At 44.6% G+C, this 26473-nt stretch overlaps 1 protein-coding gene across 3 annotated transcripts in view; it reads left to right on the top strand.

Annotated features, from left to right (window-relative positions):
• Positions 1 to 26473, top strand: part of PRKCH (protein kinase C eta) — a 204874-nt gene that overhangs the window by 111072 nt on the left and 67329 nt on the right. For 2 of the 3 annotated variants that reach the window (XM_037006687.2, XM_073242289.1), the window contains exons 5-9: positions 1365 to 1453; positions 2891 to 3020; positions 5210 to 5337; positions 8210 to 8353; positions 8537 to 8710. In XM_037006687.2, the coding sequence (XP_036862582.1) occupies positions 1365 to 1453; positions 2891 to 3020; positions 5210 to 5337; positions 8210 to 8353; positions 8537 to 8710 (665 nt within the window). The remainder of the gene's footprint in view (positions 1 to 1364; positions 1454 to 2890; positions 3021 to 5209; positions 5338 to 8209; positions 8354 to 8536; positions 8711 to 26473) is intronic. The other variant, XM_037006698.2, reaches the window with a different exon arrangement.

The raw sequence follows: 26473 nt of genomic DNA, 5'->3' as shown, positions 1-26473 counted from the left end.
GAAAGAAGTACCCAGAGGTTGATTTATAGCATGAAATGCATATCTTAGAAAAGAAGAGAATTCTAAAATCAATCATCTAAGTTTTCATCTTAGGAAACAAAAAAAGGAGAGAAACTTAAGTTAAAAGTAAGCAGAAGGAAAGAAATAATAAAGTTAGAGCAGAAATCAGTAAAATTGGAAGCAAGAAAACAATAGAACAAATCCACTAAATCAAAAGTTGGTTCTTTGAAAAGATCAAGAAATTGATAAACCTCTAGCCAGTCTAACTGAAAAAAACCCAAATGCCTCAGAATTTAACATTTTTTTCTGTCTGAAAGATGGCTTTTGAGATCCCCTCATGTAAAAAGACCAGTTCTCTGGGAACTTTAAATTTGATTCTCCTGAGCATTCAATGTGATGAAAGCTAGATTGGTTTTAAAATATAGTACTACTTGCTGACATGTCATCTGTCTTTATGTATTTAGTCCTAAAAACTTCCCCCTCTTAAAAGATCTTAAACATGATGTGTATTTTCATTCTGCTTCATTGCACTTGTTCATCCTTTAGTGGCAAAATGGGCTCTCTCTGCACTGTGTCAGTTATCTAGATGGAAACACATGTTATCAGAAAGTTCTAGGTATTCAAACAATTGATTGAGTCATTCTGCAAATATTTGATGAATGCCTACTTTGTTCAAGGCATTATGCTATGTGGGAATTCTGAGGGCATTAGAGGCTATATGTGGAAGATTTGACATGAGAGAGGCAGGCTAAGGGGCTGTAAGCGATCCGAGGGGAGTGAGATGGCTTCAGTCGAGGAGAGGAGCCAGAGGCAGTGTATTTATATGTAAGAGACGTTTTCAAGGCAATAAGCAAAGAGGATATTCTAGGACTGGAAAGGACATGTACAGTGTGCAGGAGAGGGTGAAGAATTGCTCTCGGAAGAGCATCAGGTCTAGCTTTTACTGGGACAATGAGCTCCCATGGAAGAAAGATAACAGGTAAGTTTGGGATAGCCTGTGGAGGGCAGGAATCCTAGCTGGGAAATTTGAACTCTGTTGCTTGGCAGTGAGATGCCGCTGAAGGTTTAGATTACCGGGTGAGGCGACCAAAATCATACTGTGAGAAAATCCCTCTAGAGGGGCTACAGGAAGAATTAAAGCCAGGAAGGATAAATTAAGCTCAGGACTTGAGTAGGAATAGTTTAAGCATGAGCAAAGGCTTGCCTTAGGATGATAAAGAGCACAGGAAGGACGAGGTCTGGCTCCAGACATCCAAATCAAGTCACCTTGGCATGCAAGGCGTAGCCCTTGTTGACTCTACTGTAACTGACTAACTAGACTGTGAGCCTCTGATAAATGTATAATCATGGATTTAATTTCCTAGTGTGCACCTGTGTTGTCCATAAGCGCTGCCATCATCTAATTGTTACAGCCTGCACTTGCCAAAACAATAATAACAAAGTGGATTCAAAGGTAAGAGGATAGCAGTTTGCTAAGTAAGTGCCTGCAGGAGCTCATGTGTGTGCTTGCATGTGAGCTCGCTCTGTCTTGCTCTCTCTCTCTCTTCTCCCACCTCCCCATTCCCTTCCACATTCCTTGAAGCCCATGGTGGTATCAGAAGGGAAATTTCTCCCCTTTTTATAGTATGGCATTTGTATTTCTATACTTGGGGAGCATGACATTTCCTTGAGGTGGCCTAATTAGTGATAAGCAGGATATAAGCTAGAAGGATCAGTTCCAATAATATGGTAAGAGCTTTGGAGAAGCAAAAAGATCACTGAGTTTGGCATCAGATGACCAGGATACGAATGCAGATTCCAGCTTTTGCCAGCTAGCTTCTCTCTCAGCCTCAGTCTCAAAATGGGGTCTATACTCGCCTCACTTAATTTTTGTGAGGGTTAAACAAGACAGAATTGATATGACAGATATGTTGCTGAGAACTGTAAATAGTGCTTTCTAAATAAAGTGACCATTAACCTCCTCCAGCTTCTTGAAAAATTTCAGGGAGGCCTTATATCTGCACATAAATGCTTACACCTCACTGTTGCTACTTCCACAGCATTCAGCTGGGGTAGCAATACATTCTAAATTACCAAGTAGAAAGCACATGAAGTACTGCTGACAATTAGTGGATTTACAGATGCACCGGGAAGTCTTGGGACTCAGTGGCTTCTTGGAGTACACATATGGGGTTGCTGAAGAGTACGTGTAGACCGATGAACCACTGCTTTATGAGAAATAGGCCAGAGAAGTTTCAAGAGGAGAAGTAATTGCCCTACTCCTTGTCATGTGTTGATCAGCTATTGTTGCTTCGAATTGTGTAGACTGTTAAGCATGTGTCTAGTCTAATTATTTGCTGGAAACAATTTGTGAGATTAAAACGGGACCTTTGCACGCAGATAATCAGAACTGCAAATGCCAGGCAATTTGGAAGGGCTGAGTAAGATAGTCACTTGAATGTCACTTTGGGTTAATTCCTTCTGTGGTTCTATGCTATCTGGATGCCACCTTCTTTATCTTTCCCCCCCATGACACAATTTCTGGAGGAACTTGTGGTCATAGCAAGTATAGATCGTCTATAAAAAATTGTTTAATCCTGAAGGTAAAAGGAAATAGACATAGGTGTGAGGAAGCTGACAGGGAGAGGAACACAGGCTTAACATAAAAAATGAAATACAAATGGTGAGCAGTCTAATGCACACCACACCCTTTCTCTCCAGTCTTGTTCATAAGAAAACGGGCTTAGCCTGGTCAGTCAGGCCTGAGTAATTCATCATGGCTGAGTACAGTAAAATGATAACCCAGCTCAGGTGCCATAGTACCTTTGTGTTTGGTGGGCTCCCATTACAGGTTTTACAAAAGATGTTGGTTTGGAAGTTGAGCTCCTGTCCTCCTGTTTCCTTTACACAGATTGCTGAACAGAGGTTTGGAATCAACATCCCGCACAAGTTCAACATCCACAACTACAAAGTGCCGACATTCTGTGATCACTGCGGCTCCCTGCTCTGGGGGATAATGCGGCAAGGACTTCAGTGTAAAAGTGAGATGCTGGGGTGCTGGGTAGCCACTTCATGAGAACAACACACTGCAAGCTTTTAGAGTTCTAGAGGTTCAGAATCTGACCTGAGACTGATGGTTTTACATACTTTGTAAATAACATTTTAGTAGTTCTCTACTTGTGTGTCCCTTGTCAGGCGTGTAAAGAGAGCTATATTGGATCCAAAGATTGCCTAGCCACAGGTTTAGTCTGTTGTTAAATTCATTGTTCTACCTAGCTGGCTGGCGTCTATTTAGTGTTGAGTACAGACTAGGCATTTTGTATTTTAATGGACTTTTGAAAGAGGGAAAAACAGTATCTTGGTCAGAAACAGAAGGTGGTAGGAGGTGAGGTGGCCAAAAGGAAAGCTTGGGTTATGAGCCAGCATTGGCAGGAGGGTAAGTCTAATGACCTCTCCAGAAATAAGCATGAGATGAATAAAAGCATAACTAGAGATGCCCTGGGTCTTCTTAAAGAGATTGGTGGAAATAGGATGGACTAAAGGACAATTATGCTTTGCCCATTGGCTTCCCTTTGCTATTTGTGCCCAGTGGAGCCTGAGTCTGGAGCTTTTATCTCAGCAAGGGTCTGGGCTCATTCCTGTCGGGTTTGGAGCTGGGGAGCTGTTGGCCTTGACTCATCTCCCGTTGATTGCCCCCGGACCACTGTGACTATCAGGCTGTCATGGGGTGCACTGCCCCCTGCTGAAGTACATGTGAATTGCAGCCCAAAACATGAGACACCTTCCGAATCACCAGAGGAGCTGGAGTTGGTATCAGCGCAGCTGGACAGCTTCTGCTGCCTGCCTGCACTTATCAAGCTTGTATCTGTCAACAACAAGGGACTAGTCACTTGTCTTTAAGAAGGGCAAAGTCTTTGATCTCTCCAGAACATCATTTAATAATTTTTATTCACAGATACATGAACTAATTCTTTTCCAACCAGAACAGCAGCCAGCTCATATACAGCTTTGGTTCAGGCACTGATGGATCTTCAGCAGGGTGGTCTCACGTAGATGTGGGTTTCCAGTGTGAAGGCCACTTTCTGCTTTTGTACAATGGTTGAGCCATTCTTGGGGTTTATCTGCATTGCTCTCGTCCCTGGTGGCCTGAGGACAGCACAGCTGCAATGATTGTGTATAAGCTTTGCTTTTACTGCCCCACGGTGCTTTAGAAAGGCCCCGCAGGCTTGTGTGTGTCTGTCCCAGCCTTCCCTGGAGGGGCGGATTTCCCATGGAGTACACTTAGCTAGCGCCTTAGGGCCCCTCCCTTGCAGGGCTCTTCCTGATTGGGTATTCTTTTTCTTAAAGTGGACACCCTAAATTACATAAACCCAGACCACACAAAACCTGGATCTGTGCATGTTTCCAAAGATGGATTGACACTCCAGAAACAGGAATTTGTTGCTGACTACTTCAGTTCTACCTCCCATCAGCAGGGCCCGGGTAAAGAAACTGTTATCAGAACTTAATTTCTCCCGATTAGACCTCCGTCCTTCATCGCCCCAAGTCAGCTTCCTGTGCACCAGAAGCTGAACTTGCTTCTCTCTCCTTTTCCAACTGCCATTTACTCTGACCTTTTAAAAAGTTGCTTTTCTCCCCCATGAAGTAGTTAGAACCACTGCCTGTGAGCCATGAGAACCACAGCCCCACAGGATACCACACGCTCTGCTATGAGGGCCACCAACCACAGCAGTACTCAGAAAGAAAGCTTTACTTGGAGGATTTTCTTTCAGAAGTGCCATCTCCATCCTGTTTGAACACTCGTCTGTATAAGGCATTTAGATTGTTCCCTTTTATTGAAAAACAAAAGGGGAAGCATGAAGTCCATTGGCATGATTCCTTGTTTAATTGACGTTTTGTGATGAACGTTTTGATCTCTGTACTGAATTAGGCTGTTAAATGGGCGACTGTTACATATGATTAGATGACTATCTTTCATCAAATCATGGTGAAAAAAATGTATTTGCGATTTGTTATTCTTCTGTATGCCAGGCTTTCTGCTTCTACGCAAAACAGAAACAGAGAAAATGTTAGGGAAGGTTGAGTGGAAGTTGAATGTTATGAGAAGGTGGCATTGTTTCCCCGTGTGATTCCTCTGTCACGATCTTTTAGGTTATTGAAGTTCTTTTTTGCAGCACATGTTGACTTGGTTTCTCTCTGAATGTGGATCCCCTTCTTCCCTTCCTTCTAGTCTGTAAGATGAATGTACACATTCGATGTCAGGCAAACGTGGCCCCTAATTGTGGGGTAAATGCAGCGGAGCTAGCCAAGACTCTGGCAGGGATGGGCCTCCAGCCTGGAAATATTTCTCCAACTTCGGTGAGACTCTGCTTTTTTCATGTATTACAGTTTAGAAGCTGTTCAAATATGGTAAGTCTGGGTGAGCACATGTGCCATAAAGTTGCTAATGTCAGCACATGCAGTAAACAGATTACACGTTTTAAGAGCATTCTGTTTCACAAATAACATTCTTTATACAATTATTTGACAAGAAATTATATGAGCATGCACATATCTCAGGAAACAGAAATAGGACTATGTTTTTAAAGATCAGCTTCTTGTGAGGGTGGTGTGGTGAAACCCTGCAGTTCAGGGCCCCGGGTTACACATTTGGCCAGGACCCTGGCAGTACAGTGGACCAGTAGCTATGGGCCTCGGCTTCCCCCTTTCTAGAAGATCTTTGAGCTTCCCCACAGCCCTGGAAGCCTGCAATCCTGCCGTTCTTGTTTATGGATTGTGACGTTATCTCTGGAGTTCAGCAGCAGACAGGAGTTCCTTCCTCTCAGTTCTCAGGAGTGGGTGGGGTTGCCATGGACATGTTTTGTTTCGCAACCTCCTTAAGTGACCCCCACCTGCTGTCGGCCATTAGCACCTCAGCCACTTCCCAGGCCCATGTCCTAGTGCTGCCTTCCTGGCCAGAGCCTGCAAAGAGCTGGAAAACAGCCATGGCTATGGCTGTGACTTCTGAAAGGTGTAGCTTGATATCTGGTTTAGGAAACTCTAAATGTAACAGTTGAATGTCTCTGGGTACTTAGGAAGGGAGTTGCAGTCACTGTCAGGTTCTTGTTTCTTCAGAAAATGTCAGCACTCACTACCCCATTTCCTTTTTACTGAGAAGCCCCTCCCTGGTAGATCAGGGACATGGGTTGACATTGTCTTTATTTCAGGAAGGCATTAGCAAAGTCCTTCAAGTTTGTCTGCCTTATGGATAGAGGCAGGATGCTAATATCCTGACGGGGAGATTTCTAAAGCACAGGATGGCTATTCCTGAACAGCTGTTCCTGAATACCCTGGCCCAGAGAATTCCAAGATTAAGGATTTCAGCCTACACTGGGTCTTCTAAAGTGAGAGAGACCATGTGGCACAGCCTCTAGGAATGGGCAGTGCCACTTGTCATCTGAACCAAGTATCTTTAACACTATGATATTTAATAGCGAGAAAAACCAAGTTCATCTGTTACCTGACAGAGCAACATCAGAAAGAGAATCTTAAGGCTGTCAAGAGATGAATGGATGAAAAAAAATTTTGAGAAATACTAGAATTTTCTAGCCAGCACCAGTCCAACCAGGGGGGATGAATTTAAGTGGAGGAAGTGGAATTCAAGCTGGTAAAATTTTGCTATCTTTGACAAATTTATGACCAGAGACCTGGAGGAGAAGCTATTACTACAGTTGGATTTTAAAGAGGATCCACCTACTTTGTATCTGCAATCATGGTGTTATTAGGTTAAGTAAAACCCTTGTAGTTTCAGGCTGTTGCACAGTTATTGTGAACATTGCTTAGAACTTGCCCCAGATAGACCTTTTTTCTTAGCTAAAGAGGTCAAAATCTCCAGGATGTTACACTTTTGATCTGTTGTCTAGTGGCAGCTTGTCTTACAAGTGTCCCAAGGCAGGCATCTGTCAGTCTCCTTGCCCTTAGGGAGCCCCCTCACTGTGATGGGGCTTTTCCCAGGGGCCAGGGTGAGGGAACCCGCTGCGGAGGCCACACCTCCTTCTGGTTGGGTGTAGTGAGATGACCTCTCATGGCACTGGCAGTCAGTCTCTCTGGATAGCAAGCTGGCCATGTATCAGTAGCCTTCACAATGAACACTTAGGCCCAAAGAATTACATTTCCAGAAAGTTATCTTAACAATAGATGATGATAATGATAATGACAACACAGCTCATGGTTATTGAATGTGCCAGGCACCCACTTGAGTGCTTTGCACCCATTTTTTTCATCCCTCGTGATAACTCACGGGGCAGGTGCTGTAATAACTCCTTTGTTGGTAGAAGAGATGGAGGCACAGAGACACAGTCACAAGGTTAGGTTATAAAGCTGGTGATTTGAATCCAGGCAGTTCACTTGAAAACCTAGACTCCTAATCACCCTGCTTTGAAGATTTGCATGCAAGTATGTTCACTGTGGTGCTAGTTATATTACTGAAAAAACGGAGATAACCTATACTTACAATAGCCAGGGAATTAGTGAATAAATTGTGATATATCCATAAAATAAAATATTGGACATCCCTTAAAAGTCATATTCCTGAAGGATACTTATAGATATGAAAAATACACATGGCAAAATTTTAAATAAAATGGTATGAAACAATAATTTTCTTATGTTTTTAAAAATTAAGTGTAAAGATGTATATTTGTGTAATATTTTTTATTGAAGCAGTTTGATGGAATTACAAGCATTTAAAATTGTATCCTTCATGCAGTTTTTGCGTTAATTTTTATTTCTCTAATATTACTTGAAATATTATATAAAAAATGTTGCTTCATTCATTCATGCCCTGGTGTGTGGAGTGGTACTTGATCCCTTGAGCAAAGGTGAAAACCCATCTTGAATCAAGTGGACACCAGGTGGCGCTCCTGGACTCTGACTACCCTGGTAAAGCCACCTCAAGATTCAGGACAGTCCAGACGAAAACGTTTGTGTGTTTGTACACTCTCATTTGAACACAAAGTGAAACTTGTGGCTTAGATATATTTTAAACCAATTCTTTCGCAAATGCAGTAAGCACAGATCAGGAGCTTGTGTGAGGTAGTTTTGAAGGACAGTGCCTGATCACACATCAAATGGAACTGATCTTTCCCTGAGTGTTAATTGAAGGGTGAGGCTGCCTGTGAGGACTTTTTCATCTATAAATGCTTCAGGCGCACTCTGATTTCTGACTCGATATATTCCTACTCTGTGTTAGAAGCTTGTTTCCAGATCAACGCTAAGACGACAGGCAAAGGACAGCACCAAAGAAGGCAACGGGGTCGGGGTTAATTCTTCCAACCGACTTGGTATCGACAACTTTGAGTTCATCCGAGTGCTGGGGAAGGGGAGCTTCGGGAAGGTGAGTCCTGGCTTTAACTGTGTGGGTGAAAGCATGCATGTCGCATGCATGCTGTGGGGTGCGGGCGCATACATGTTCAGGCTCACACTTCCCATGCGCCAGTCCCTTCGTGCCGGTGCATGCTCACGCCCGAAGAACCTCGCGTTCTCAGGCCCGGTGCTCCCCACTTCTGCTTTGCCCTAGGTGATGCTTGCGAGAATAAAAGAAACAGGAGACCTCTATGCCGTGAAGGTGCTAAAGAAGGATGTGATCCTGCAGGACGACGACGTGGAGTGCACGATGACGGAGAAGAGGATCCTGTCCTTGGCCCGCAATCACCCCTTCCTCACACAGTTGTTCTGCTGCTTTCAGACCCCGGTAAGTAAGGCTCACATTTGCCACCTCAACGACCTCCTTCCTTAAAGAATCGAGATGATAAGATGTTGAAGATTTCGTAACGTAGAACCTCAGAAACTTTTGGGGGCTGAGCCCCCATGACAGGGTCATATGAAGGTACCCAGTGACACTGATGGCCTCTGGGAGGAAGTTGAAACCAATGAACTGTTTCCAGCAATGCTGTCCTGTGGAAGGATCATTCTGAGGGTTCTTTGTCCTAAGGTTGAAAGGGTCTTCAAGCATAAGTCTTCTATAGCAGAGTGAAGGTTTGACAGAAGTCAAAAAATAGAGTAAATGTCTTGGCTTGGGCCCCACTCCGAAATGCTGAATTGGTTCTGACCTGGGCAGAGGAGTTACAGCCAGGATAGATCCAGAGACTGCACCCTGATTTGTAATATCCCAAGGCAGTGCTCCTGGCCTCAGTCTGGGACCCTTTGCTTGATTCTCTGGACTGATCCAGGGGTTTGAGTCTGTCTACACTACAATGTGCCACTAAAGATGTGTTCTTCTGCAGTTAACAGAATACCCCGCCAACAGTGCTTTACACATTACACATCATGAATTTGGGTCACTACTACCAACTTGTTTACTTGAGAACTCTAGCAGAGCAATGTTAGGGTTGGATTAATTGCTCAGTGACATCAGACTTCTCTTTCCCTTGGGGTCTCAAGTTATTTTGCATAGTCCTAAATGTTACAACCCATATGATAGCATCGAGGCAGGACACATGGGGACAGAGGCACGAGAGCTTCATGGGCCCCTTTCCTCTTTTCAGGGAGAAAAACTCTTTCTGGCTTGAGTCCTCTGCTCACTCTTAGCTACAGGGAGGCCGGAAGAACAAATGTCTACCCAAGACAAACTGGTTAACCATGACTGGCTCCCACCAGCTTTGACTCATCCCCTGGGACCAGGCCCTCTGCTGCCCATTCAGCTCTGGGCTTAGAACTGGGCTTCTGTTGTCTTGAACATTCTGTGGAAAAGCATTTGGGGCATGTCCTTCCCTGTTATCATCAGGGCCCTAGAGGATGTGGTAGGAGCCCGCTGGGCTTAGGGATGCAGCAAGGCCTTTCTAGGGAGACTACCAGCTAAGCTGGGGCAACATAGATAAAACCATATCCTTTCTCTTTGAAAGAAACAATTATTACTAATTTTATGTGTAGCCTTTGAATGAAGTTTTTGCATGTGAAAGCATCCACCGATGCACACATATATGCAGCCATATTTGTTTTTAAAAAAAACAAAAATGATAGTATATTTTGCTTATCATTCTATACCTTACTTTTCTATAAAAATGTAGTAATATATCTTGGAGGTTGTTTCATATTTGTACATGCCTAGCTGCCTTATTTTTTAATGGCTGCAAAGAATTCCATTTTAAGGACATGATGCAATTTCTTTGTTTCCTCTTTCTAAATATTTAAGTTGTACCTAGACTCTTACTTTGATCAGTGTTGCAGAGTCCCCTTGTACTGTTATCTTTACATATTGTGCTGTTATTTCTATATGACACACTATCAGAAGCAGTATGGTTTGGTCAGAAGTGTATGTATTTAAAGTTTTGACTGGGTCCAACTGGCATTCTCCCCCATAGTGGCTGAAGACAGCTACACAGCTTATCACCGAGTACCAGGCACTGTTCTAAGTGCTTTAAAAGTGTAGCATCTCATTTAATTCTCTCAGGAACCTTATGAAGTAAGTTGTGTTGGTATTACTCCCATTTTCCAGATGAGGAAAGTGAGGCACAAAGCATTTTAGCTCCACATGGCAAAAGTTTTGACAGTAGGTGATCTGACTACAGAGCCCAGACTCTTACCACTTGCTGACTCTATTTCTAAACTCATTCTCCCAAACCATGTGTGAAGATGTGTATTTCCCCTACCCTCCCATTACACCACCCTAGCTATCATTTTGTTGATTGGAGAAATTTAAAAATGTTTTCTTTGGAGTTCTGATTTGCATTTCTCTGACTGTGAGTGAGGCAGATCATTCACACATATGTAAGGGTCACTTAATGTTCAAATCTGTGTTGGAAAGGACACATGTGTGGCCTGGAGAACGGGTGAGGCAGAGAAGACTGGAAGCGAGGTGACAGGAGGGTACTTCAGGGGGTACACAGCGTGCACTTGCATACTGTCCAAGCACATCAGAGGAGCTGGGAATCAGCAATAGCTTCTTAGGCCACGATTCCTCCGGCACTCCTTCCTCCTTCCCCTCATTGTCTGGGCTCCCTGAGGCCACATCCACCTCACCTCAGGGTCTGTGGCTTCTGCAGACAGCTCTGGAGCCCGAGCTGCCCCTCCCATGTGCCCCTGACTCTCTGTTTCCACCTCGGGGGCCCATGGCCTAGTGAGAGCTCCAGTTCTGCCAGTCTAGCATGGCTGCCTGAGTATCCTCTGCAGGCTGTATCCTGTGTTCGGAGCTTGGCCTACAAAACCCTTCCTTGCCCTGAGGCCCCTCATCCATATGTTTTCTTGGACAAGAGTGGGTGACGGATCAAGCTTGAAAACTCCCTTGTGGGGAAGGATGGTACCAGTCATCTACTACATTTCAATCTCGAACCTTCTGTTTACAGCATGAATCAAACAGCTGAGCAGAGCTACACTCATCATCTTCCCAGGGCCTGAGCCAAAGAGCAGATGGTTCTCTGTGATGTTAAGTCAGCTGATGTTAACCAGCGATAACCTTTGAGTCAGACCATTGACAAGCACTTAGGGAACCTAGGCTGGTCATGCAGCGGCTGTCGTTCAGGCTATTCTAGTGAGCAAATAAAGAAGTGCCTCACACCCACCTCCAGGGGACTTTCACCTACAGAAGGAAATCACTGTGGTTCTGTAGAAGCAGTCTGTGGTCTCACCAACAATTAGACTGTTAAGGTAAACTAGAACAAGAAAGTATCCTGGAGCAGATTGGGAGTCAAGTGAAAATAGTATACACAGCAAAGAAATTTCCAAGAAAATATGTATTATACAATATGCTAAAATATTAGTGAACATATAGGATTACCAGCGTGATGCAGAGGAAGCCTTTACTATTTTATTAGCCTTGGCAGGCTTTTTTTCTAGTGATAGTTTCATGTGTACAGCCACAAGGTGGCAGTCATTCCTGCAAGGTGATTTTCATTTCTCCAGCAGAGAAGAAACTGACGCTGGGGTTCAGAATTGGCTTTGCAGTAGATGTCACCAGAGCAAAGGATAAAGCAGATTTTCCCCTGCCTCAAGCTTAGATGATAAACAAAGTGGTGGGAACCAACTTTAAAGAATCAGGTCTTTCTCATGCTAAAACAGAGAGATGTAATTTTCATTTTGCTGTAATTTATGCCTTCTCTCAGGTGTGCAAGGTGTCAGACTCCATCACGTGTATGGCATTTACTGTGCATCTGTAAGAAATCCTCTGCGACTATCCCCATTCACTTCACTATAAAGAATAGAAAGTGTTAGTTACTATGAGAAATTATATCAGGTAGGTTACTGATTTGTAGCTACTCAGTTTGGCGGGCCGTGGCCTCTGAGATGATCAGTGTGTTACACTGCACTGTAACAGCTGACATTTAGCAGTGCGCATGGGTGAGGTGTCAGAGTCGCTCTGCAGCTATCTGCAAAGTATCATTTCATTGTGAAGACCCTTGTCAAATCAGCACTGTTCTCATGGGCAGCCCTGTGCAGTGAGTTGTCTCTGAAGCCCAGAGACAGGGAGTAAGTAATTTGCTGAGTGTTCCTTAGACTGTAAGTGAGGAAGCCAGGGTTCATCTCTGGGTCAGCATGACCCTGGAACCTGGGCTCTGTGCCATGACACCTCAGCCCCCATGTCGTTTACCACAGTTAGGTTGTCGATTCAGCATCCACTCAAATGCCTCCTATCTGCCCCACTCCCCTCCAACCTGCCAATGGGGAAACAGCATTTCCCTTGGGAGCAGAAGACCTGAGTTCTTCCAGCTCTGTTTTCCTCTGTCTAAAGAGCCTACCTTAAAATTCCTTGAGTTTTAAAGTTCTCTTGGTTAAAATGAAAGCAGGATTGATATGCAGACTGCAGGAGAGAATGCAGAAATGCTTTTTATACATGCTCCACAACTCAGAAGTGAATAGTTTCACTGATGTGATGACCACCTCCTTCGTCACACCAAAGAAAAATATCCTGGGGCCTCCCAGTGGCCAGCATAGACCCATACAGAACACAGAGGGTATAGTGAACAGCCAAAAAGCAGGAATTTGGGGCCCCTTTTGTTTCTGGCAAAAATAAAAAGATAAGCAAATTTCAAATATTAGATAATTTATCAGTTGTCACATAGGATCATGAGCTCATAAATTATTTTCATAATAATACATGTTACTTGCTAGTATGTAATTGACATCCCCATACATTTCTCAAAGCATTGTAAATCCTGATGCTTTGTGATAGAATGTGATAGTCTGGATCAAGACTCATAAAAATGTTTCTATTCTTGGATCTCTTGATCTTATTTCTAATAATCTAGCCTAAGAAAATAACATAGAGAATAAAATAAATATTATACATAAAGATGTTTAATTTTCAGCATATTATAATAAGAAAATATTGAAAACGACTTGAACATTCAGCACTACAAATTTACTTAATATATGATTTGATGAAGATTCTCAACCAGTGGAGAGATAACTGAAGATCGAGCAGTGACATGATTATGTATCAGACACTGCCATAAGCACCTAACATGTGTTATTTATGGCGTGCAATTCTTAAAACAGCCTGTAAGATGAGTCTGATCATTATCTTCATTTTGTCAAGCGCTGAGGAGTTAAGTCATTGCCCAAAATCCAGTGCAGTAAATGGTGGAACTAGGAGGTTAGAGCCCAGGAAATAATACAGAATTTGTGATGATTCAGTGGCATCAGGTTTGGCCCAAGACAGTGAATTGGCAAACCCAGCCCGTCCTCCATTAAGAGACTAGAAGGAAGTTACATAAGCTACCAGTGCCAGTGTGAAAGTAGTGAAATTATGGACACATTTTTTTACTTTTTTCTATTATTTTATTTTGGTAATGGCACTGTATTTAACAGCAGTTGGAGAAGCTAGGCGGTGTTAAGCAGGGGAGGCCCAGGTGGGGGGTGCAGGCCCCGTGAGCACTGCCTTCCCCACCCTGTCAGGTTAGATTCGCTCCACATGCCTTTCTTAATCAGTGACTGTGTGTCAGCAGCTGAGGCTCCTGGCACTCGTGGCCTGGGTCCAGGTCTCCCCACAGCTCCCAGGGCCTCTCCACACTGGCTCTCCTCCTGGAGCCCGCAGCTGAGTGCCTGGCAGAGGGAAGAACAAAGCTGGAGCAGTAGCAGGAGGGGGCGTGGCAAAGTAAATACCGGTCAGATGCTTGAGTCTTTGTTCAGAGACCCAGTTTATTGAAGCAAAAGTTTCCATTTGGAAAATATAAAACACGCTGTGCCTGGTGCCCCAGAACTTCCTGTTGTCTGCAGGCCCCCAGCCCAAGGCAGGGATGAGCTGTGGCTAGGGATGGACCATTCTTTGGTGAATGCTCGAGTCTGTGTTTGCAACCTGCTGCACGCAGGTGGGCCACAGAAGGCACAGAGCCTCCCTTTACAGGGATAGAGCCCCTGTTCTCACCTCCCACCCACTCTTCTGTGGGTTGTTTCCTCAGGACATCTGGGCTACTAATGGGGTGTCCTTGGGGTGTCAGACTGCAAGGGTCCTCTGCAAAGCATTGTGTCTGGAATCCTGGCAGGGGTGTAGCTTTCTATAAGGAGTCACTCCTCAAATGTTGGCCAGCAAAGCAGAAATCCTATTTTCAAAGGTTAAGATATCTGGGAATCTTTCAAACTAAATGCTGTCAGCTTATACCACTGATGCAAAATGATTTCAGTTTACTTAAATCACACTTAAAATGTATTATGAAAATTACCTGGCTGTCTGAGTGCAAGAGAACATTTTCTCTGTATTATTTTCTTCATTGCTGTTATATTAAATATTAGCAAAGGAGTGTGTGAGGGGTAGGTGTGAGAGAGGGAGAGATAGACAGACAGACAGACAGCAAGACAGTCATGGGGCCTTGGAATGAATATTTAAGAACTCCATCAGGCAGGTGACTACACTCCCACCTTCAGTATGAGAGCTCCAAGTTCTCCTTTGGGCTTAGCTAATGGCCCCCTTGTCTTTAGAAGGTCCTCTTCCTATAATTTTTTCCAGGTAAGCACCTCCAGCTAAATCTGTGTTCCTCCTTCACAGACTTGGTGGTGGAAACACCTGCAAAGAGTGGCTCTCTGGCTGGGTTTGTGTTGGGGGCAGGTGGGCACCTTGCAGCCCTGGCCAGCCTCACTGGTCCAGCCCTGCCACTCTCTGTCCCTTTCCTGAGTGTTTGGTGAGTAGCTGGCAGGGGCTGCTGGCCCCAAGTGTCAGCTGAGCTGCTGCCAGCAGCTGACCTAGGGCAGGAGAAGGCAAACCTGAGCCCTGGAGTGGCATTACCCTTTGTGGCCTGAATCACGGTGACATCCCAGACAAGGGGAAGAGGCCCTGTGACAGTGGGCAAGGTGGACAGAGGGGGATGTGCAGCCAAAGAAGTGGGGAGGGATGAGGCTTTTGCCGAGACCTCCGTTAATAGTTTAGGACAGCTGGTCAACTCCTGGAGCCGAAATGGTCCAGCCTTGCAGAAGGGCTGGGTGAAGAATGAAGTCACAGCAGCAGCTACTGTCCATCAAGACCTTAGTGTGTGGACCGGGTGCTTCTGTTCACTACCTAAGTCTATGTAAATGTACATGTTGATTCCATAAATATCTGCAGAGTGAATAGCTCACTGAATACCCAAAACAATCCAGGATGGTGTAGGTACATTATCCTCATTTTAAATCGGAAACCGAGTCCACAGAGATTAAATAACTCGTCCCAGATCACAAAGCAAGGAAGAATCAGACCATGGACTGTTAACCAGGTCACCCAGCTCAGCGATCTGTGCCATTTCCTTTGGATCATGAATAGAAATGTCTGCTCTCTGGAATGTGTACAGCCAAGAATAGTGTCATTAGGCAGGAATAAAGGCAATTTTTCACAATATATAGTATTGTGGCCTTTAATGAAGTATCTAAGGATATTTCCTCATCTGTTTGGAACTAGGTTTCTTCCTTTCCCTGAGCAATGACTGCCACAAATACAATTTGCTCATGGGTCACTTGTTGTAGTTTGCCTTTGGCTGAGACCAAAATAGAAAATGAGCCAGAACGTGGTGTTTCCCAGTCAGGCGTGTTCCCAACTTATTAATAGTGTTCCAGCTGGGGACAAAACACACATAGGCCTGCTCTGGGCGCTGGATATCTGAGGGGCAGTTAATTGGGACCTTTGCTTCTGTCCTCCCTGGCTTCCAGGCTTTTGGACTTTCTGTGGCTAAACGCTTAGGGCCATGAAAATGAATGGGGTGTAGGAGACCCTGGAGCTCACGTGTTCCTTTGGTGCATTCTGTTTGGGTAGCACTGCCAGGCCACTTGACATGACAAAGGGGTTTGAGAGTGTTGGTGTGTTTCTCAATTTGAGGTGGTTCAGTTGTAACTGGCCTTGTCAATAACCACCATCATCGTTGATGACCTAAAGGATTGTGTAGACCCGCTACCTCTGCATTTGGTAAGAGGGCTCAAGGATTGTGCATAAATTCCTTGTATGTATCCAAGACTTGTCTGGGTCAGACATGGCCCTGTGTCCCCGGTGACCAGTGAAGCTTTGAGGTCATGAGTGCTTAGTTGCAGTTTTCCCTGACTTTGACTGGGACCCTGGGGAATCAGCTAAACTGTAGGTACTCCGGCCTCAACAGGGCCCTGCATTGAGGCCCGGGGCTTGAGGTGCCAGTCCTGGCTCCAGGGATGAGACTGTGATGGGCTTTCTGCCAGACTGTTTAGTGGAAAGTCCATCAATCTGGGATCACACTGACAGCGTGCTAACAAAAGAAATATTCTTTTTACTCCTCAGTTTAGTTAGGAAGTAGTTAATACACATGAACATCAGTGTACGGTAGGTAGCAGGGAGCAAATGCAGTTATTAAACCACAAAAGGAAAGACAGTTGAAAATGAACACTGAATTCTGGGTAAAAACCTTACCAATGTGCTAGGGCACCAGAGGTGCAGCCAGAATGGCTCCAAGACCAACAAGTCACCTCCCATCTGAGCTTTAAGGAGCACCACGGGATAGCCCGCAACCTTTTTCCCAGGAGGTTGGGCTGACTCTTGCTGGGACTGGGATGTTCGAGCCAGGGCCTGAGGCCGCTCCTGTGCATGGTGGCATGGGTCCATTCCACTCTGAAGACAGAGTCGTGCCATGTAAAATCTGACTGCTCTGGTGGAAACTATAGGCTGTAATATAGTCCAGTACTGAAATACTTGAGTTTTCCATAATTACTCCATCACTGGTAAGAGTCCAGCTGTGTCCAACTCGTCTAGGCCCAGAATTATCTGGTGCCTCTCACTGCAGAACCAGCCCTGCCTCTCAGCATAAACATAGCCCTTGGGGAGGTAGAGAATTGCCCACTGGGCAGGTGAAGTTAGAAGGTGTTCATTCATTCAGCAAATGAACACAGAGTGCCTTCGAGGTGTCAGGCTAGGCTCTAAGCCCTGAGGATGCAGCAGGGGACAAAACAGAGAGGACTCCCTACCCTCATGGAGCTGGTATTGTCCTGGGGTGTTCACTGGCCTGAACAGGCTGTTCCTAATGCAGGATCAGCTGTTGACCCTCCATGGTGGACTGGCCATGGAAGCAGTTCTGGGATTTCCATGTACGACAGGCTCAGAGTAGCCACTGACTTAGAGGAGAGGCTAGGAGACTCGTCTAGAAGCTACATTTGTATGTGAAGCACACCCTTATTTTTCCATGGGGTGCAGTGAATTAGGACCTGATGGAGATTCCTGGGTGAGGAATAGCTCAAGCCACTGGAACTGCCTCTTCTTAGTGATGGGATCTGTAGCACTGCTAGACTTAAGGGTCCAAAGCAGGAGGCATAATAAGAAGTGCATCAGCCCAGCTTGCTTCCCTTGCTCACCATTGCTATTTGTACAGTTTTTCTTTCTCATCCTGTCAGGCCAGTCTCTTTGCTGACAGCCCCATAGAAGGCTGCAGAGACACCATTCCCCCCACCCACCCCACCCATATTAACCTATGTGCCATCAAGATTCACCACTCTTCTGTAGGGTTCCCCTTCCTGCCTTCTGTTGTCTTCTAATACCCTGGCATGGACGCATCAGCAGACCCTCCCAGCTCTACTCGAGAGCTTTGGCATGCTCTGTCTTCCCTTCGGGGCCACCCAGGGGCTTCCTGTGTCCTTTCTGTGCAAGGCATCCAGCTTTGAGTTTATTTGTACAGCAAAAGAACCCACTGTATTTCAAGCTCACTCCTACTCACTTTAGGACAGTCTGTAATGATTTATCACTTAGGTGTTATGAAGGGAGTCTTAGAATGCTTCCCAGAGTCTTTTAATTCCATTCTTACGTTGTATGATATTTTAAACATTAAAATGATGTCATATATAATTCCCAACCAAAACAAAAGAAGAACTTCCAGTTCAGTGCCTCCTCTGCCTCCCATACATGGTTCTTTCTGTGCAGCAGACCACAGGAAGGGCCTTTGCAGGCTTCCTTGTGCTTCCTCCCCCCCCCCCCTCACGTCCTCACTCCAGGGAGCACTGAGCTGCGGTCTCCTTGTAAAGCAGGAACTAGGTGCCTTGTAGCCGGTGCCTACAGCATGCCCAGGACTTCAGTTAGACTCCCTCTCCCAGTGGTGAGAGGCAGCCTGCAGTGAGCTACACTGAGCCCACAGAGTAGGAAACAAGTATGGTAGACCTGATCAAGCGGCTGGTTACTTTCACTTCTGGAACCTGTAGCACTGAGGACCTGCTAATCAGTTTGACCTGTCTCTCCATGCTTGGGCTTCAGGACAGATCTGAGGCAGGAATTCCCCTTCCACCTTACTCGGAACTTTATCCTCACCACCTTGATCTGCACCAATAGGTCAAATCATTTTAATAATCAGATGGCTGACAAATTTTCAACTTCTCCAGTAAAAAATTCACTTACTGGCACAGTGTGTGTCATTTTCCCACTACTCACATTTTGGGCAGGGTAACTCCTTGTTATGGAGGCCCATCCCATGCATTGTAGGTTTAGCAGCACACCCGGCCTCCACTAACTGCGTGCCAGAGCGCCTCCCAAGCTGTGACAACCAAAAATGTCTCCAGGCATTGTCAGATGTCCTGTTGAGACCACTGTCGTACCTGAATGTCAGGTGGTCTGACCTAGATATGAGAAGGTAAGTAGGCTACTAGATCATTGTACTTTGTACAGGGCCCAAAGCAAAAACTGTGTCAAATATTCCTTATAAAATTATGAGCTTTGTTTTCTTTCTGAGTTTGTAGACAAAGTTCTCATCTGGGAGTGCCTAATAGCCATCAGTGGCTTCACTGAGGCATTTGTAGGGACTGGAGTCCTGGGCTGGGAGGAGACTGGGAGTGTACAGGAGCTGCTGCATGTGAGCAAGGGTTAGCTTGTGGCCAGCAGGTCTGAACGGTGAAGCCTACTGCAATAAGGCAGACTTACCAGGGCCGGACCGTGTAAGGGGCCAAAGGGTAGCTCAGTGAGCATGTATTTAAAATGGGTGATGTTTAAAAGCAAGCAACTAGAATAGTGTAGCTTCCCTCATTTTGGCATTTAATGATGGTAATTCTACTTTACCATCAAGGTGTTGAATCAGTGGCAATTTTATGAAACTCATGATCTCCGCCCTGAACTTAAAGGGGTGCCTGTCTGTGAGTCAGATTCCCAACCCATGTGTGATAGGCATGACTGGATTCTACAAATAGAGGTAATCAAAGCTTTAAGAAACATTTCTCAGCCAGCATGAAAAAATGGTGGTAGCAATATAAGGGTGCTTTGGGGAAAGCAAACTTGATATTTTCATTCTTTTGATTTTTCTACATGGAATGTCATTTCAACTTAAAAATGCAGAAACCTTGGATGCTATCATCAAAACTGAGTGGTCTCTGAGTATTGAAAGTAGGTCCTAGCCACTAGAGATACTGGCTTTTTCTATGTTAAATGATAATATTGTTTCTGTCTTGATTTTTTCAGTCAATTCAGTAGATGTTTACTGAGCACACAGTAAGTGCCAGGGACTCAAGACATGGAAGAACAAAATGTGGACCTGCCCTCTAGTTGATCTCAGTCAAGGATCATCCTAAACACAGTGATAACATGTGTGATAGAAGAAAGCCATACTTGGGAATTTGGAAAGGTTTCCAGAAGAGGGGCTGTCTGAGCTGTGTTTTGAGGATGAATGGGAGCATCCCAGATGGAGGTAACAGCAGTGCAAAGGCACAAAGGATTCAAATGCATGATGTGCCCAGAAATCCTCAATTAACTTTATGTAGCAGGATTGTAGGAGAGGAAAGGTAGCTAGTGATGAAGAAGCAGTCACAGTGGGGCTGATGTTCTTTGCTAAGGAGCTTAGACTCCACTGTGGAGGCAGAAGGAGCTGGCCAAGGATTATAAGTCAGGGTGCAGCATGCGTTTTGCACTTGAGGCAGCGTTATCTGGGGCTGTCTGCAGAAGGAGACGGGGTGGTGGGAGGGGTGGAGGCGCGGTAGCAGGCCTGGGAAGGATGCTGAACCAGTGGCCTCTTGGACTGCCTGCCCCAAGGCAGCAGTCACAGGAGTTGAGTCAAGGAAACCCTAGGAACCCATAGGTCTTTTAGGGTAAGAATGGCAAGGCATGGCCAGATGGGAGCCTGAGGAATGGAATATGATTAATTCACTTTACAGGAAATTTGGTGGTAAGATGTTTGTTGCTCAGAAACATAGTTCTGGTGGGAGAGTAGAGTTCAGTGTCATCATTGTCCTCTTGGCTTAGTAAAAACTGTAATTACAATTTTTTCAGTAGGTGTTTATAAGGAGAAGGGAAGAGACTAAAAAGAGGATTTCTAAGACAGAATGGAGAAGGGTAGAAAAAAGTCAGAAAGAAGTATCAAAAGGAAGTGGTTATATAGGAAGAGAACTCATAGATGAAGTCCATTCACCAAAGGACTCAGAGCTTCCTGCTGTGGCTGGGGTGAGCTGAGGCTGTCGGGGTCACCACCTGAGTCCCTGCTCTCATTCTTGGTGTTTAAAGGATGGGGTTTAATAAAGCTACTCTTATCTGAACGTTAATCCAACTGAAGTTTCCCTATAAGGTTAACACAATGTTCTCTTCTCTGGAAAAACCTTTTAACCTATTTCTGATTGCTTTGTCCCTCATCCTATTAGACTGTGCCCCTTTACTTTGGTTTCCCTACCTTTGGAATAAGCTCTGCATCTCTTGTCCCACATTGCATTTCTTCCAATGGACAGTGGAGATCAGTATTTCACCCATAATGTAGGAAGGGTTTGGGAAGAGATGGTGGAAGAGTCGTTTACTTGAACACGTCTCGTTCACCAGCCAGAGGGCCAGAGAAGAACATGTTGTGGCTGCACTGGAAGAATCGAACTCAAAATAGCATGTGGAATGCACATTCCAGGTGGAAACTTCAAGTGCAGTGACACTGTAAAGCAGAGGAAGGGACGGACTCTTGGCCCGTGGATTCCCAGGCATCATCTCAAGGCAGATATGGAATATTCTTCACTAGATTTGTACTTCTCTAACTGGGAAAAATGTTAACTCAGGCAACTGTAACCCAGAATCTCCACCCGTGAGGTAGAAATGTCTAGTTCGTTCATTAATTAGAGGGAGAGATGAAATCTTGCAAAGTTTAGGAACTCGTCATGAAAAGTGATTGAAAGAAGTGAAATGGCATTTTTCCTCTTTATTCTATAGCCCTATACAAACTAAATCCATAAATATACCTTCACTAGGTCTACTCCTATTTGGTGCTTAAACCATATTTACAAAGAGGATTTTACCATGTGAAGTAATGATTTAAAGGAATCCTATTGTACACACTTTTAAGTGACTAAATCTTTGTAAAAAAGTGAATAATCACCTACATATCTTATTTGTGAATCTAAATTTTGAATCAAAACACCATGCCAACTTAGCAGTAATGTGCTCTGAGATGCCTGTTTTTCTGGGCGAATAAAAATGGTCTTTATCATAGTATAGTGACTAGATTATTAATACCATGTCCTCTTATTTCCGTTAGCTTGATCAGAACTCCAGCTCATTGAAGGACTTCATAGAAATGGCATTCAGAGTAGTATGCAACTGTTTAAAAAAAATCATGGTTTTAATGACTAAGCATATCAGAAATGTTCTGTAATATAAGTGAAAAAGGGCATGTTTTTAATTTTCTCTTTTTCTCCTATTTAACCATGCTATAGAGTGTTTAGTGTAAGTAGGACATAAGGCAAAAATAAATTCTAGTTAAAACTATCTTGTAAATTTCTTAGTTGCCTTGAAATCTCCAGTCTTTGGATGCTTCAAGCCATTAATAATTTTATTTCTCCCAGCATTTGGACTTCTATCTCTGGGTGTCAGAATTATAAGAAATTTTATTTTCATTTTATTTTTTTCCTCAATTTTTCATGTATTTCCTTTATATCACATTTGAACTATGAACATGTAATTACTTCTATAAACAGAGAAAACCCAGAGCTTTATAAGTACAGGGAAGTGATATGGCACCAAGTAGATCTGCTACTCTTCTTGAACTCTTCCAAAACTATTTTAACTATAGGCAAGGTGCTTCACTTCTTTGCACTTTCCTCATATGAAATGGATGGATAGGATTAATCCAAGCAGTTTGTTCCAGATTTTCCAATGTTCTAGTTTAAATGGTAGCAGGAAACACAAATGGTCTCCTGCAGCACTAGTTCCCCAGGGTTTATTAACCTCTACCAGGGTCCAAACACTGTACCTGATGGTATTAGAGATGCACCACTTAGCATCTGCGCTCTGCTTTCAGAGGTGTCAGGTTGTCTGTAGAAAACAAGACCAAGCACACAAAGCCAGCACAGCCCAGGATTCTGGGCAAGGTGTGTGTGGACCAGAGATGTCCACGGCAGCGCCACCAGGAAGGGAGGACCTGTGTTCTGCCTTTGCTATATCCCTACTCATGTGTTCACTGCTTATTTATGCTTTAAGAACATTCTGGCCCAGATGCTTCATGGTGTGTTGAACCGCAAGTTAAATGGCCGCGTTGTTTCCCTTATCTGATATATATGCCAGTAAGCTCTGTCGAGTTTCATTATAAGAGATAGCAATAGCACATGCAGTTTATCAGGAAAACACTTGGTCTTTGAAAAGAGCTGTGTCCATTACATTGGAAATGCGAGTTCCTAAGGACTTGTTGTATTGAGGACATCGTCCTCTTCCCCAAGACTAATCTCTGAGCTCAGACAAGATGCCTCATACTGTTGGGCTTGACCCAGGGCTGCTAGATGATTGGATTAGCTTCTGATTATCTTTTGCACAAAATGACAAGTCAAAAAAAAAAAAAAGTGAAGCCTTTAGATCCCATCACTGTTTCTTCCTTGAAGACTTTGTAATCATACTTAATGTGGTTCAATTCAGGTTGTTTCCAGTTCAGGCATGGTGCAATCAGATTTCCTCACAAGGGTGTTTTTCCACTGTGACCTCTTTGACGTCAGTAACTGTTTCCTGTTGATTTGAACTCCCTCTTCACCCTGTAGATGATTTCGCTGTAGAAAAATCATAAGCAAGGGGCCCCTATGAGAAATTCAACACGATGCTGTCTGTTCCCAGGGATTTTCCCTCCCTTGCCCACAGCCGATCAACAGTAATCTGTGGCTTTTGATACAGGGTTGATGTGTTATTCATTTAGAAATAACTCCAAAGTAATTCTCAGAATTTGGGTAAGTCGAGATATGTTTCTTAGCCTTAAAGGAAAAGGTAATTAGTCATTAGCTTTAAATGTTTCTAGTTTTTGAATTATTTCCAAAAGGTAATTTTCATCTTCACTGTAATACATCTTCCCCTGAGATTTATGTCTGTAGATTGTAGGGACAATGGATTCTTGCTTTAAACAAAAATCTTTCTCAATCTGTTGATAAGAATGAGTCAACTTTATAGAAGAAAAGAGCTACTATAAAAAGTCTCACTTGCTATAATATGTTTGCTTTGCAATAATAATAATGATGATTATCAAGCTCTTAAAATAGAAAATATGAATTACATCGATATGAGAACATTAGAAAACTTATTGGAACTGAAACTTTGGTTAACATGTTTTGGTTATCAAATCCTGTTGTGTAACCCCTTGCTTAGTAATCACTTCCCAGGAAGAAGTCTTCCTAACTAGATCAAGTCCATAATCACATGGTATCAGGAAATGCCCTTGTACCCCAGAGGCTGGCCTAGGAGTCTTGCTGACTCCTTGAGCCCTCTAGATCCCCGTCTGGCGCCAAGGGTTGGGGGACTGTGGTCTCATTCCTGTTTACTCATCAGTCTGAGAGCTCTGTGAACAAGGCACCATGTGTGCATCCACGGCAGGCAGCTCCCTGCCTGGGTCGCTGCTGCCCCATGAGCTGCCCAAGCCCCAGAAGCAGAGTGTCGTGGCAGCTGGAGTGGCAGTGGGGATGGTAATGATGAGGAAGATAGTAATAATAATAGTTGCTAACACTCACTGAACGCTGCCTGTGTGCCAGGCACTGTTCAAAATTCTTAGCTTAAATCATTTAATGCTTACACATCTGTGAACTCTGTTGTCTTATTACCCCTAGTTTTCACATGACAGTTTTGAGAGAGAGAAAATAAATACAACACTAAGGGAGCTGCTTTTGCATCTCAGGCATCCTGGCTCCAGAGCCCCCGGCCTTCACCAGAGACTTGAATCCTGGGCCCAAGGGTCGTGGAGTTAGGGTTACCCCTGAGTGGGGGATGCTGATAACAGTAGCTTCTGTTTGTTGAGCTCTTTTCTGGGACTGGTGCTGTGCAAGATGCTCTGCTTCTGGTTTAATCCTCACATGATCACTGTACGTTATAGCTGTTTTTAATCCAGATTTATAAATAAGGATACCTCCTACCCCTTAAGAATTGGTGTGTATTTCAGTTAAAATTCTCCTGGTAGCAATTAACAAAAAAACAACTTAACCAAGGTTAGACAAAAAAAGGGAGAAGTGAAAATAAAGATTCAGGGGGTGTCTTATGGAACCAAGGGGCAGGAATTGGCCTGGTCTCTCCGGAGATCTGAAACTGGAGAGGCCTGGGGAACCCAGTAGTTTGATTCTCAGCTCACTTGAGCTCCCCGCTGTCTTGTCTCTGCTTCACTCATGGTCTGCTTCCTTCTTGGCCATGCATCCAGCCACGCTTTCACTGCTCCATTACACTAATGCATTCCACGTGCTCACACCGCAGAGGCAGCTTCAGCTCCCTCAGTCGTGTGCCCTCTGTTCCTGCACACAGTCTGGCCTGATTCACAGCCTCTCCATCTCAGGCCCAGTTTTCTGGGAAAGTGAATTGGGTGCAGGGCAGCTTGGTCCACCTGGCTGTTTGTAGGATGCCACCATGTACCCATGTGACCACATCAGGGCAGTTCTCTAAGAAAGAGGTCAGTGAGCTGAGCAGACTCCTGCAAAGATGTCTACCACAGTGCCCACGAGGGCTCCCATCCCTGGGTCCTACTCTCTCTACAGCCACCCTCCTCAGGCGATGGCCTCTTGTCACAGGCACCATCTTGGTGTATTGGTTTCCTTGACCTGGGTGCTCTGTCTTGAACTTTCCTTCATGCAATTTCCCACCAGGTTTAAATCCCAAAAGAGCAGTCCTTATGAGGGGCTTTAGGGAATGTGCACTGCTGTTATGAATGGCCACTATCAGTTCAGGTGATATTGTTATCCCCTTTGGTCTGGAGCAGGAACAGCCCTGAGCAGACTTGGGCCAGGTCGCAGCGGGTCACGGGAGCCAAGCAGGCAGGTGACACAGGAACTCTGTTATTAGGTGAGCACCAGCTCCCTGACCTCCTATAATTCACGCTGGGCAGGCAGGTATGGGACAAAGGGATTTCCGAGTCACTTTTACTTCCCCAGGTGTTCCTCGTCCTGCATTAATGACATGCATTTGTGGTTGGTGGGATCTGGAGCAAAAGCGAGGAGCAAGGGACAGAGGGCTGGGCCACCTGGCTTCAGAACTGACATTATACCTGTCTCCATGACGTTACATTCCTCCCATGCAGCTCAGGGCAGAATTTGCATTAGAGGATTGAGGCCTCAGGGAAAGCTGTGCAGGTGTTCAGGCTCAGTGTCTGGGAAACTGGACTTCAAAGAAACTGGAATGCTAACCAGGCTTAACTACAGAAAGAGTTGTCTTTGCAGTCACTGCCCAGGATGGGATGGGGAAACTCTTCCTGGACCCCAAAGTGACTCAGGGCAACCTTAATCCACTGGGCAGCACCCGTCTAAATGCAGGGGCCATCAGTGAGACTAGCTGTTGAACAGCACAGCTGAGAATGGAGTTGTAGGAGGGGATTGTCTTTAGCTTCCTTTCAGAAATTCAAATACAGATCCTTGCTTTGTATAGGGGATTCACTAAATGTGGAAGGTTTCCTCTGGTTGATGAAATTCATTCCATAGGGGAAAAATTTAGCTGGAGTGATTCACTTTTGTAGCTGATGTTTCATTGTATGTGACAGGTTCCAGCACTTTCTGGAGTCTTTTTTTCAAGCCAAGCCCCATAGCTGCCACCTGTTTCAGCCCGGACACTGGGCCTGTAATTATGGTAGACACCAGTTGGTGAGTGACTATGTGTATTAATAAGACTGAAGCCCTGCAGGTCTCTGTTGTGGGTGACCTGGGGGTGAGGTGAGAGAAAACA

The sequence above is a fragment of the Manis javanica genome, chromosome 8 (assembly GCF_040802235.1).
Source record: "Manis javanica isolate MJ-LG chromosome 8, MJ_LKY, whole genome shotgun sequence".
Lineage (NCBI taxonomy): Eukaryota > Metazoa > Chordata > Mammalia > Pholidota > Manidae > Manis > Manis javanica.
The sequence above is the reverse complement of the archived record's forward strand: the minus strand, read 5'-3'. Positions and strand labels throughout refer to the sequence as shown.